Source organism: Chelonoidis abingdonii, chromosome 4 (genome assembly GCF_003597395.2).
Source record: "Chelonoidis abingdonii isolate Lonesome George chromosome 4, CheloAbing_2.0, whole genome shotgun sequence".
Taxonomy (NCBI): domain Eukaryota; kingdom Metazoa; phylum Chordata; order Testudines; family Testudinidae; genus Chelonoidis; species Chelonoidis abingdonii.
In genome coordinates this window covers 52,059,437-52,073,687 of record NC_133772.1, presented here as the reverse complement: position 1 = coordinate 52,073,687, position 14,251 = coordinate 52,059,437, and the positions used below count along the sequence as shown (strand labels likewise).

Here is a 14,251-nt window from a genome sequence, read left to right as displayed (position 1 = left end):
ATTCTTCCCCCATAATTCATCAATTCTCATCCTTACCCCACTAGATCTACTACCTAAGCAGCAGCTCTTTAAAAATTGAAGTAATTACCTCAACACTTGTTGCTTGGACCAGCTTCACAGCTATAAAAGTCACCTCAGCCTCTCTCCATCCATCCTGGCTGCACAGCTTACAGATGCTATTTCTCAAATTATAGTGGGTAGCAGAGAGGTGGACAGCATTGCTTTAATCCTCCCCTGTGGTAAGCATCCATAGCCATAGGCCCTCCTTAAGTGAAGCAGAACCATTGGAGTAGGCAGGCCACATCAGGACTAGCCATGACGTACTACAGTATAGATATTGTATTTATACAACTTTAAAGCCAAACAGATAGACACTGTATTAAGCTCAACCTTTGACTTTTAATATTCCAATTAAATACTAATACAAATAAGTGAAACACAAATGGGGAACATTGTTTAAATCAAAGTTAATGAGTAGAGACATGCCAGTAATAAACAAATTCCATTTTCAGCAATATCTGTCAGCTTTTAACTAGTATCAGAAAAAGTGATTAGACAGCCAAATTGTATTCAGTTCAGAACATATACTGGAATAGATTCAGTTCAGTCTTCTGGCATCCCAGACTACAGTTTAGTATAGTATACTATGAGCAAGATCAAACAGTTATGTACATGAACATTGAACAGCCAAAATACTTACACTAAACAGCACAATTATGTACAGGTACTCAACAAAAATATGCAATAGCCATACAAACATGAAACTGAAGGGAGGGAGGGAAGAGGAAAATCCCCAACATTCAGAGAACTTTATTAAAAAATTACAAACACATTAATAGCTGAGACATTTAACAATTGCACTACACTAATACAAAGTTCAAATATAAAATTGGTGCATTTAGTTCACAATGCACTAGCTTTAAAGAAAAATGCTGCTTTCACTAAAGGCAGCTTAGATATTTTTCACATAATTGTTTTAACAGAAAGCCTATTAACACAACAATGATTGTTTTAATGCTACAGTTTACAGCAAGGACAAAATAAAATAGCAGCAGTTTCACACGGCATATACTTCCACAGGCTTATTTATCCATGGTTTAAGTAATGCCTACAAAGTGCTCCCAGTTGAACAGGCAAGTAAAATTCACAATAAAAAGTTTCCTGACACCAGGTATATTGAATGGCCTTAAACCAGTCTCCTCAGCATTCCTTTCCTGTTCCAAGGGAAATCCAATTTCAATAAAGCCCGTTTAAGATTATATAGGGAAATATCTTGTTTACAATGTAGTAACACTAAAAAGCAGCACACCACTATAGTGGTTAACCCTGGAATGGTGTAACATTTAACAGTGTAACTGAAAGGCTTATGGATTAACATCTGTTTTCAATAGACCAGATATTAGAGTCCAATATCTCAATTGTTAATACAGCTAATTTGCTGTATATTGCAATTAAAAATCCTAGAAGTTATTTCTGTAAAACTAGAGACACTGATTGAAAACTGGGCAAAAAACCAGAAATTGAATTCTTCCTTCAACTCCTCAAAAATTCAATCCACTAAGAAGATTTCGTAGTCTCTCCTTGGGTTTTTTTTTTGGAATGGATATTTCAGTATATAGTAAGACTAACTGAGCGGTTCATTTTCTTTCCGATGAGTCGAGATGTTCTATTCTGTGTCGTAGATCTAGTTGCCATTCGATCACTGAACAGCGCCCTCTCTTCTGCTGCAGCTTTTGCCATTTGTGCCTTCTTCAGTTCTCTGAAAGAGAAGAATCAAGAAATGTCCATCCAATATAAGACTCTTAATCAGTCTCAGGCCACAGCCTATCTGGATTTGCATAGGCAGCATGAAAGCTATTTGCAGAACCACCTAGTTGATGTCTTCACTCATTTCAGGAGATAACAGGGAAAGTTCAGGATCCAGTTTTTGTATCACATCTGAATTGTCTTATTCAGAGGGAGAAACAGAAAGGAAGTTCCAGAACCACCTATATTGTTGATGGTCAAATAAAATGCCCACAGATTTTTTAAAATTCATATGCAGCTGTAAATCAGGACCTATTAAAACCTTTAAAACACATTTTTATAAATGCCAAAACTCCCAAATATAGCTATGACAGGAAGTGCCACTATGTACACAAAAGCTAAACAGAGTTAATTAACATAAGGGCCTTTTATTAACTTAATGAGATGTGTCATTTCAACTGCTAGTCTGTCACCAATGGATAACTAAGAACAAATTACTTCATTTTACTATGGAAGAGGGTAACCAAAAGAAACCCATAATACTGATGGTTAATTGGACTGGTGGAATAAAGAACGTATCTAATTCTTCCTGGTACCCCAGTTAAAATAATAGAGATTAGCAGTTAATTGCCAGTATGAGCTGACCTTAAAATGTCCACAACTAGCCAACTTTTAGAGTGCTAAGTGTAGAGACTTAATCCTCAAGACTAACTACCCTTGAAACCTCTGCAGAAAAATTCAGACCACAAAGTGTTTTCTTTTCAATAGACTGCACCCCAGAAGAAAGGTATCAGTGACTAACAGCCCAAGAATGCTACCAAAGTTCTTTTCCTTCTATATGTCAATATACGCACTATATCCTGGATCTCTCATTTGCTTAATATGTCCAACTTGAGCTGGCTGCAAGACTGAGTTGAAGAGAGAACAGAAACTGCCATGCTGGATAGGACTGGTAATCTGTCTCATATCTCATCTCCGACAATGACTAGTACCAAATGCTTTGGAAGACGTTACAAACAAAAAATATACACACATACACCCACAGTAGGTAGCTGTAGAATAACCTGATCATAAGGAAAACAAATTCTATATTACGTTAGTTAAAGGTTGGCCTATGCCATGAAGAATGAAGACTTCCAATTTCCTAAAAAGGTAAACAAGTGTTTTTCACTATCCATATAAAATGTCCAATGCTTTTGAATCTTGCTATGTTCTAGCCTAAATGAGCTCCACAGGCTAACTGTACATTGTGTGAAAGTACTTTTATCAGTTTTGCTGCATATCCCCAGATTATGGTATTGCAGGAAAAAAAGTAGCAGCAATGCTCCATCTACTTCTTCTATATTATTTATTATTTTGTATATTTTTTTATTTCCTTTGTTTAATCATTATCTTTCATACAAAATTTTCATGTCCCTAGTCATTACTTTCAACCACTGCCAACTCTCCTCTATTTCTGCTATATCCTCTTTGAGACAGGGTGGAAAGAACTCAAATACTCTAGAGCTCAGCGATTCTCAAACAGTGGGTCAGGACTCCAAAGTGAGTCACGACTCTGTTTTAATGGGGTCGTCAGGGCAGGTGTTAGATTTGCTGCGGCCCCAGGCCAAAGCCTGACGGCTTCAGCCGGGGGTGGTGTGGCTCAGGCTTCAGCTTCAGCCCTGGACAGCAGGGCTGAGTTTACATGCTCCCTGCCCAAGGCTGAAGCCCTTGGGCATAGACTTTGCCCCCTTGAAGGTGGCAGGGTTTGGGGCAGGCTCAGGCTTCAGTCATCCCTCCTGGGGACATATAGTAATTTTTGTTGTCAGAAGAGGGTGGCGGTGCAATGAAGTTTGAGAACTGCTGGAGCTCAAACAAGATATATTCTTGATGCACAATTTCTACTGCTCAAATTACACAGGAGACCACACACAAAAAAACGGTTACCCACCTTTTTGTAACTATTGTTCTTCGAGATGTGTTGTTCATGTTCATTCCAAGCAGGTGTGTTCGCGCAGTGTGCATGCCAGCTGGAAGATTTTTCCCTTAGTGTCCATAGGGTCGGCCTTGGCGCCCCCTGGAGTGGCGCCTCCATGGCGCCCTATATAGGGGCCGACCCTCCACCCCCTCAGTTCCTTCTTGCCAGCACTCCGACAGGGGGGCAGGAGGGTGGGTATTGGAATGAACATGAACACCACATATCAAAGAACAACAGTTACAAAAAGGTGGATAACCGTTTTTTCTTTGTGTGATTGTTCATGTCCATTCCAACCTAGGCAGTCGGGTTGGAGTTCACTGCGGATTGAAGCACTGCGCGGCCGAAGGCTGCATCGTCTCTGGCCTGGTGCGTGATGGCATAGTGCGACGTAAATGTGTGGACTGAAGATCACATGGCAGCTCTGTATACTTCCTGTGTCGGGATCTGAGCCAGGAATGCAGCAGAGGAGGCCTGTGCCCTTGTGGAGTGGGCCGTGATCGGTGGGGCAGAGACCGTAGCCCGACGGTAACATTCTTAGATGCAGATCGTGATCCATGAGGAGATCCGCTGTGACGAGACTGGGAGTCCCCTCATCCTGTTGGCCACAGCAATAAAGAGCTGGGTTGATTTCCTGAATGGTTTGGTTCTTTCAATATAGAATGCTAGGGCCCTGTGGACATCCAAGGAATGCAGTCTACGCTCCGTGCCGGAGGAGTGCGGCTTTGGTTAGAACACAGGGAGCAAGATATCTTGACCCATGTGGAACTGGAAGACTACCTTCGGAAGGAACACTGGATGTGGCCTGACTTGGACCTTGTCTTTATGGAAGACAGTGTATGGGGGCTAGGTTGTCGAATATGTGGAAACAGTCTGTCCAGGCCCTTGAGGAAGCGACCAACCAGTGGGTTCGCGAAAACTGAAGCACCTTGCTCTCCTGGGTGGAACACTGAGATGGCCGCCAAGTGGACCCAAACCAAAGAGAGGGAGAGTCTCAGATGAAGCAAGTAGTCCAGGATAAGAGGGATCAGGGCAAGCAATGGAGCCTGTCCCTGCTGTTTGGCCCAGATGGAGAAGCGTTTCCACTTAGCCATGTAAGTGGCCCTGGTAGAGGGTTTTCTGCTACCAAGATGGACTTGCCTGACCTATTGAGATCATTGCATCTCCACAGGGTTTAGCCATGGAGCATCCAGGGTGCGAGGTGGAGCGACTCCAGATTTGGGTGGCAGAGGTGGCCCCGATCCTGCGTGATCAAGTCTGGGAGCAGGGGCAGCGTGAGGGGCGCCCGAGTGAACATATGCAGGATAGACGTGTACCAGTATTGGCACGGCCACGCTGACGCTATCAGGATGACACAAGTGCGATCCCTGTGGATCTTGAGGAGTACCCTGTGAATCATGGGAATCAGGGGAAAGGCGTAAAGCAGACCATCTTCCCAGGAGAGGAGGAAGGCATCCGTCAGAGACCCCGGACTGCAGCCCACGAGGGAGCAGAAATGTTGACACTTCTTGTTTTCTCTTGAGGCAAACAGGTCTATCTGGGGATAGCCCCAGAGATGGAAAATTGAGTATACTACATCTTGGCGAAGAGACCACTCGTGACCACGGAATGAGTGGCTGAGGGCATCCGCCAGCCCGTTCTGCACCCTCGGGAGGTAGGATGCTGTCAGGTGAATTGCGTTCCGTATGCAAAAGTCCCATAATGCGAGGGCTTCCCAGCACAGAGGAGAGGAGCGTGCACCCCCGTTTATTGATATAGAACATCGCTGATATATTGTCCGTGAGGACTGAAATGCACCTGCCTGCCAGGTGAGATTTGAAGGTTAGGCATGCTAGAGGCACCGCTCGCAGCTCCCTGACGTTGATGTGCAAGGAGAGGTCCTCTGGTGACCACAGGCCTTGGGTCCTGAGATTCCCCAGATGCACCCGCCATGCCAGATCCGATGCATCTGTTACCAAGGATAGGGAGGACTGGCAAAAAGTATCCCCACGCACACCTCCTGTGGGTCGAGCCAGCACTGGAGAGAATCGAGCTCTGTTGGGGGGAGCGTCACCACAGAGTCTAGGGTGTCCCTGGCTGGCCGGTACACGGTCACCAACCAGGACTGGAGAGGGCATAGCCTGAACCTGCAGTGGCTCACCACATAGGTGCGCACCACCATGTGACTCAGTAACTTGAGGCAGTTTCTTGCTGTGGTGGTCAGGATGCGTTGGAGATCGAGAATTATTTCGGATATGGACCGGAACCTGAACTCCGGTAGGTACGCTCTGTGTGTGTCGAGTCCAGAACTGCCCCTATAAATTCTATCCTCTGGGTGAGAGACAGGGTGGACTTGGCCTCGTTCAGCAGCAAGCTGAGCTCGAGGAAGGTCCGTCTGATAAAGACCACCTGAGCTTCCCCCTGTGCCTTGATGAGCCAATCATCCGGGTAGCGGAACACCTGAATCACCTGCTTGTGCAGGAAGGCTGCCACATCTGTCATGCACTTTGTGAAAACCCTTGGGGCTGCTGACAGGCCGAAAGGCAGCACTGAACTGAAGACGGGCATTGCCCACGACGAATCTGAGGTAACGCCTGTGTTGGGGGATTATGGCAATATGAAAATAAGCGTCCTTCAAGTCGAGGGTGGCATACCAGTCCCTTGGATCCATGGAGGGAATGATAGAGGACGGGGAGATCTTGAGGAACTTGAGCTTCTTTACAAACTTGTTTAGAGGCCGCAAGACTAGAATAGGTCTGAGGCCCCCTTTCGCCTTTGGTAATAGGAAATAATGGGAGAAGCCCCTGCCCCTGAGTTCCTGAGGAACTTCCTCCACTGCCCCTGCTGTGAGGAGGGACTGCACTTCCGGAGTTAGAAGCCCCTGCTCATGAGAGGGGTCCCTGAAGAGGGATGGGGAAGGGGGCTGGAGGCTCAGGAGGGAGGGAGGGAGAACTGGATAGAATATCCCTTCTCTACCATGCGAAGGGCCCAACTATCCGATGTGATTCGGGACCAGGCACGATAGAAGCGGGGACAGACATGACCCAAAAGGTAGGGCTGGGAGGATCCAGAGTCCTGACCAGTAGGTCATCCCCGACCGTACCATCAAATTGGGGGCCTAGGCCCCAACGGTGGCCTTGTCTGGCTGGATGACTGGCCGGAGGGCTTGATGTTGGTGCCTCCTTCTGCCATTCCTGCCTTGCCTACGCCTGGAGTCCGTGCAGTTCTGAGGCTGGTACGGTCGTGGGGCCAGCTGCGGTCTGAACTGCCTGCACTGGGTTACTGGGGTGTGCAAGCCCAGGGAGCGAAGGGTAGCCCTCGAGTCCTTTAGGCTATGTAACCTCTTGTCCGTCTTTTCGGAGAAGAGCATGGGCCCCTCAAAGGGGAGGTCCTGGCTGGTGTGTTGAACCTCATGAGAAAGGCCCGAGACCTGAAGCCAGGCTCCCCACCTCATGACCAGGGCTGCCTGGAGGGATGCTCAGGAGATCAACTTCCCCTCCTCAACCAGGACCGAAAACTCTGTTCGCAACTCCTGGGGAAGAAGTTCAGCGAACTTAGACAATGCCAAGCACGTATTGTGTCCATACTGGCTCACTATAGCCTGTTGGTTGGATACATGTAATTGCAACCCCACTGTTGAATACACCTTTCTGCCAAACAGGTCCAACTTTTTGGCTTCTCTGTTCTTAGGTGTAGACCCTTGAAACCCCTGACGCTCCCTTTGGTTGCCTGCATCCACTACTAGAGAGAATCCAAGGGGGGGTGGGCATAGAGGTGCTTGTGGCCTTTGGAAGGCACGAAGTAGCGCCTCTCTGTCTTTTTGGCCGTGGGGGTCAATGAAGCTGGTGTCTGCCACAAAGCGCAGGATGTGTTAGCTTTCGTTTTGATCAACGGTAGGGCTACCCTGGATGGGCCCGAGGGGGCCAGGATATCCACTACCGGGTCCATGTCCACCTAGATCTCCTCCGTTTGGATCAGCTGCCCGCTTAAGTAGCTTCTGGAGCACCCGGTTGTGCTCTAGGGCTGGTGCCGTTGCAGTACCCGTGACCGCCTCAGGCGGAGAGGAAGAGGAGGCGATCACCTGCAGCGGGCATTCCTCTGTACCATCTCTTCAGAGGCTTGTGGCACAAGGTACTGCGGTTGCGTGGCCAGTGTGGATTCGAGATGCGGCTCTACGGCCGGTACTGGGGTCGACACCAAACAACGAGGCGTGCCGGAACCATGGCCCCCGTCGGTGCCAGTGTATGATTAGGGAGTGCTGGACTTTGTTGCAGCACACCCTTGCTGGATGGTGGTGCCAGTGGTAGAGGTATTTGCGCCAGAGCCACTGACGTCAAGGAGACCAATGAGGACCTGGAGTGAGGTCCGAACGCCTGTCCCACGGACTGATGGTAGGCCCAGGGAGTCCAGAACAGCTACTGGGAGGGAGGTTGCCACTGCTGCTGCCACTGCGGCGGGTAAGGTTGATGGCTCGCCTGCGAAGCTAACCTCCTGCTCCTTGATCTACTGGAGCAGTAAGACTCTGCCTCGGAGATCTCCGAATAGGAGGACCTAGGGGGAGCAGTACCCACTATCGCTGGGGAGCGGTGCCGCGGTGCCAGAGAACGCTCTCTCTGCACTGGTGCCACCGGGGCGGTGTGAGGCAGGGAGCGAGGAGACATCGGGGGTCAGGCCATGGACAGCGGTTCCTTGCGTCGGTGTGGAGAGGCCGGCACTGGGAGGCTCAACAAGTCAGAGGCCGCCTTGAATGCCTCAGGTATCGATGGGAGACGCACATCCTCGCTGAGGTCGGGGGATCTCGGCCAATCCAGACTCGACTGCCCCCAATCTGGTGCGGGAGTTGACGGAGCAACAGGAGGATGAGTCTGTGGCCCGGCTTGTCCACTCACACTCGTGGACAGTGTCAGCCTTTTAAGGTCCTGGTGGGGTGACCGTTCCCTCACCGGCCTCTTCTTTTTAGCGGGCTCCGGAGAAGGTGAACAATGCCTCAGAGACTGATTCTGTGTCCCAGCTCCTCCCGGTCCCAGGATTTGGAGGCTTTGGCCTGGGCCTCATGTCTTGATACCAGTGCCGGGGCACTGCGCACTGAAGAGGAGGTGCTGGGCGCTGGGTTGGCCGGCTTGGGTTGCAAGGTGGCCGTAAGGCCGGCTCCATCAGGAGCACTTTGGAGTCTCTGCTCTCTGTCTTTAAGAGTCGTGGGAAGGAAGCCCCTGCAGATATCGCACCGGTCTCTTTGGTGGCTCTCTCTCTGAGGCAACTTAAGCAGGAAGAGTGCGGGTCACTCTTCAGCATAAACGTCCCACAGTCCCTGCAGAGTTTAAACCCTGAGGACCTGGGCATGCTCCAGTGGGGCGACGAATACTTTGGGGGAAGCCCTCCAACAACTATCAACTATGTACAACTAACTAATTTAAAACTAAACTATATACACTGACAACGGGACACTGCTAATCTTGCTGTAAGAGCGAGCAAGGTTCCAGCTAGCTGTCACCAGCGGTCAGAAGGAACGAGGGGGTGGAGGGTCGGCGGGCCCCTATATAGGGCTTCATGGAGGCGCCACTCCAGGGGAGGTGCCAAGGCCGAACCTACGGACACTGCTAAGGGAAAAAAATCTGTCGGATGGCATGCACGCGGCGCACACACCCCTGCTTGGAATGGGACATGAACAATCGCTCAAAAAATGATTGTAATGATCTTCTAGGACTCTGAAGTCTAAATAACTGAACACATTCCAGGAGAGGGCATACCACAGATATTTGCACCATTACTCTCCACTCATTCTTTACACATCTTGATATTGTTTCTTTTTTTCATTACATTGTATATCAAGACTGAATTCTCTCTCCCCCAATTGTTCTAGTTAATGTAATCTGGTATTGTGTACAAATAGTTCAGACTAGGACTTCCAACACGCATTACCTTGTTTGTCAAAATTACATTCCAAATCCCATTGTGTTATTCATCCACTACGTTTTGTTAAGTTCCTCAGTGTCTTCTCATCAACTACCCTAAAATATGTAATTTTCACACCTCAGTGCTTACCCTCTTTTCCAAACTATTTAATATACTAGTTGCTGCTCATGAGTCCCAATATTGACCTTTGGAGTACCCAACTCTTCACATATCACTATGATAAAAAAAGTTAGCTATTTACTCCTACTCTTTGTTGTGTTTCTGCTCCAGAACAGTATTTTATCTCTGACCCCATTAATACATTTTTTTTAAAAATAACCTCATGAAAGGTTCAAAAAATTTTTCCCCCAAAAGTCCAAGTAAATTGTCAAATTGACTCTTATCCACTTAAAGACACAAAGAACTGTAAACAGATCATTGAATACATTCAGCAACCAGATTCCTTTGACTGCTGTTTCAGACATATACCTTTGATCCAGGATGTCCTAAAGGACAATGTCGCATTTAGCGGATAGATGATTTCTTACATGCAGCAGAGGGAGCAGCCATGTACAGTATACACAGACTTCACATCAGTACTTGCAATAGCTATTAGTTATTTTGTCATGACTATGTTAACATTGAGAGAAACCTTTAAAGAATATCATGGACACCAAAGAACTTTTGAGAAAAAAAGTTGCATCCAGGAGGGGTGAGGGAAGGATATGAAAGACCACTAATATTTCTTATTACTGATAATATTTAGAGAAGTTTGGAACACCTCCTCTTTCATGCACACAGGCAAGTGGGGAGTCTCAGTGCTTAGAATTTGTCTTTCAACAAAAGCCTGCAGACTGCTAGATTTACTTCCTCCTTTCTGCAGTCAGAGTCATTCATCAGGAGACTGTATGAGTATAACCAACCAAAAGAGCAAGTCTGCCTGTAGCTGTACCAGTTGTGGCAAAGGCTAGAAGAAAAACTGCAAGAGGGAATGGTGGAAGCATGGAAAATGAAAGGCATAGGAAAAAATGACTAAGGGCATCTATATTAATTGCAAATGATACACAGAAATGCAGCAATACCCACACCTTAAGCATTCCAGCCATTAGGCACAAAGGCACACAAAATTAAGGAAATAAGAGGTTCAAATGCTGACAGTCACCATAATTCTTGCATCTCCTGCCTATAATTTAGAGAATGACCTAACAGCCAGCTCAAAGGGATAAAGGAGGTTAATACTCTTCCTAAAGGGAATCTCAGTTTCTAAGTCACACTTACACACACCTTACCAAAACCCTTTGATTATTACAATTGAAAACTTGCCCAATGTGCTAGCCACTATTCATGCTATTTACGTTTATAGCAGTGAAAAACAAAACAAATGGAGTGTCTTTTATGTTGATTCTCAATACTGCAAAGATTATATCAAAATACTGCAAAGGAAATTTTTCTTTAAAAAACAATTAGTTTTTTTAGACGTTATGCAAACATTGCTATTGTTCTTAGGTTTCTATGGTATATTTGGCCCCTTAGAGTTTCCTTAAAGGCTCTAAGAGTAGACTTAGGTTTAGTCTTATGTCCTATCTTTAATAATCTTAAAATTTGAAATAAAAGTATGAATTTCATTACCCTAAAACACAAATTATTAGAAATATATTTATATCTGATATTCAAGGAACCTTTGCACTCACTTCTGCAACAGTGAATTTTTGAACTTCTCAGCATTCAGCTCTATACGAAGTTGTTCTGCACTCTTTTTGGCAGCAGATAGCAGCACTGAATGCTTGCCCAGAGCCACTGCTGTAGGTCTTCGCTCTGGATCTGGACTAACCATAACCTTGAAGAAAAGAGATTCATGTTTAAAAATACTAACTACTTACAGTATCAGAATAAGCAAGGAGCCATTTGCATACAACAATTCTTACTTTTAATAAATCCAATAATTCTTGAGAAAGAACTTGTGGTATTCTAGGCAGTTTTCCTTGTCGAATTTCATGCCATTGGTCTCCATTAGTCGGAAGTGGTTCAGCACCAGCAGCACACACAACAGTTAGAGCAAGAGCAAAAATATCAGCTTTTGGCAAGTGAGTATAGTTCTGCAAAGAAAAAATTAAAACCTTTCTGAGAATACCCACACCAGAATAGAAACCGGACATACAACTGATTTGGAAATGGAGACATCTGAAGTATCTGTCTTCTCGCACTCCAAAAAGGTGAGCCATTTAAAACTCCTCATGTTTTACAAATTTGAAATAGTTATTTCAACTTGGGGGTGGTTAAATAAAAAAAAACAACTGCAAACATCACACAGATTTAAACCTTATTTTAGCTTCAATTAGCAAAATAATGCTGTTACCTCTTGTAAAACTTCATTTGCAAGAAAACGGCTATCTCCTTCCTCTACTTGTGGACTAGATACTCTAGTTACATGGCCAAGATCACCTACATGGAATAGTTAAGGGGAAAAAAAGTTATTTTTCAGAAGCCAAATTAATTATATCATTTGATCTTTAAGCATGCAGTATTTTCCTTACCTATTTTAAATACAACTTTGTCAGAAGACCAGTCATCATCATCACCTTCCTCTGACGTCATACTTGGAACTGATGTCCTAGATATGAAGATATTACCTGCAAAGAAGAAGAACTGTAAGGGATACAATTCCAGATCTAAGTTTTACCTCATTTGATTTCTCAGACAACTGTATTTATAAAGAAACTGGTTTCACTATATACATCATTCCCTAGAGTAAGACAAAACTAGAAAGCAGAAACCACGTCATGGGACTGAAGCCAGTTTTTTAGCAAATCAACAAACTTGGTTCCACAGAAAATGATGCAAGATAAACTTAAAGGAACTTTAATTATGCTAGCCAATTTTAAAATTGATCTGATGGTCTGAGTAGCAATACAAAGAATTTACAGGTTATTGAGGTGTGGCTGACTGCTTATTTTTCTGTGACAGACTAAACCATTTAAAGAAATTGTAAATATAACTTCAATAGAGTACAGTAGTTTATATACTTACTAGGCTTTATATCCATGTGTACTAGTGACATTGAATGAATATACTTTAAGCCACGAGCCACTTGAAGTAACAGATCTTTCAGCTCGGGTTCAGTAAAATAGCGCATATTTCTGTAGTTTTCACTTATGGCATCAGCTAAACTGCCACCTAAAACAAAGCCAAAATATGTCAACTACCTTCCTCCACAAGTGTTTTATGTAAAATGAATGAGGTTTCCCATATATCAGAGATTCCCAGAACGTGGTTTGTGGAGCACTGAACATTGCTAGTGGTCTAGAGAGAGACCTGGATGGTCACGTAGTATACCTCTTTCCCCTTATTCCCAGCTTCTACATTGAAATACATGTAACGTAAGTAATCGCTGTAGTTGCCAGGGATCTCAAGTGTGAAGAAACTGTTCCAAACATCCATGAATTGGGGGCAATGTCACCCATATAATCTGTTTTAGAATGTTTTCTACAGCGTAAGAGTTTAGGAAGATATGGCCATGTTAATATTGGGGTGAAAGCCTCAATTTTTGGAACCTCCTGTTTTGGGACTAGAATGTAGGCTACAGAGACGACAGGAGTTCTGTGCAAAAGGAAAACCAAAAGGCACTGAATATCTAACCCTAAACCGCAAAGGTGTAGATTTAGTCTGTGCTAGTGAGACAACCCACACGGGAACAGTATAAAATTCAAATAAGGAAAACTGAGCATGCCCTCCTTAAGCATGACCTTTCTTGGACGCACTCCACTTTTTCTTTGCATGGAGTCATTTAATCTAATTTTTTGTTTTAAACTCATCTAAGGGACTTTGGTAAGACACCACAGAATTTTCCTGATAAAGTTCTTTAAGTTGGCTTTTTCACATTTAGGTCAGCTCATGGCACTGAGCCAAAAAGAGCTATCCCTACTGTTTTTGTAAGTGGAAGATTAATACACTTGGCACTAGCAGCACTTTTCGAAGAACTCTCAGTTGATAAGTATTTCTCTCTCTCTCTCACCCCCCTCCATCTATAAAATGGAAAACAGAAATTAAATGATTTACTCATGGTCCCAAAACAATTTTGTACCGGAATATTCCTCAAATCTTTATACATAAGTAATATTTCAGAGTCAACATACTTTGATATTAACATGAAAACCAATACATAAAGTTAGTTTAAAATCAAAGTCACTTCTAGTTTGTGACTTAGACCCAGCTGCTGATCCTGATGAAGACTGAGCTATTCAATTAAAATGGAGGGTGGGAGGTGGCCCACAGAACACCTGTTTCTCACCTGACCCTTAAATAAAGGGTGACAGGAATTCTGATAGGTGAAGAGGGATTTTCTTTTTAGTTTAGTAGCAACGTAATTGTTTTATTGTGCTTCAGCATGCATGGGCCTACCGCTATAATATCCAAAGTATGTGCTTTATTTTATATATGTCAGACCTGGTTCCTCAACCAGTGGAACCACTGGAACAAACCACTCAAGGACGAGACAAGAGAACCTGGAATTGATGGAATGCTACTACAAGAGTAGACCTAATGAGAGGGGATATATGAAACGTATGAGGGGACTTTGGATGGACAAAAGACCTACATCCACACTTACTGAGAAACAGCTAGTTACCCAACGCTTCAACATAGTAAAGAGGAAGCTGCTCTCACAGCTTGAGATAGACCAAC

The 14,251-nt window shown here is 44.8% G+C and overlaps 1 protein-coding gene across 1 annotated transcript in view; it reads right to left on the bottom strand.

The window, feature by feature from the left end:
* Positions 1 to 379: 379 nt before the first annotated feature.
* The window catches only part of WEE1 (WEE1 G2 checkpoint kinase), a 25,929-nt gene continuing 12,057 nt past the window's right edge, over positions 380 to 14,251 (bottom strand). Inside the window, exons 6-11 of the mRNA XM_032788126.2 lie at positions 12,599 to 12,745; positions 12,106 to 12,201; positions 11,928 to 12,013; positions 11,497 to 11,667; positions 11,263 to 11,408; positions 380 to 1,759 (exon numbers count right to left, since the gene is read on the bottom strand). Of these exons, the coding sequence (XP_032644017.1) occupies positions 1,609 to 1,759; positions 11,263 to 11,408; positions 11,497 to 11,667; positions 11,928 to 12,013; positions 12,106 to 12,201; positions 12,599 to 12,745 (797 nt within the window). The 3' untranslated portion in view covers positions 380 to 1,608. The remainder of the gene's footprint in view (positions 1,760 to 11,262; positions 11,409 to 11,496; positions 11,668 to 11,927; positions 12,014 to 12,105; positions 12,202 to 12,598; positions 12,746 to 14,251) is intronic.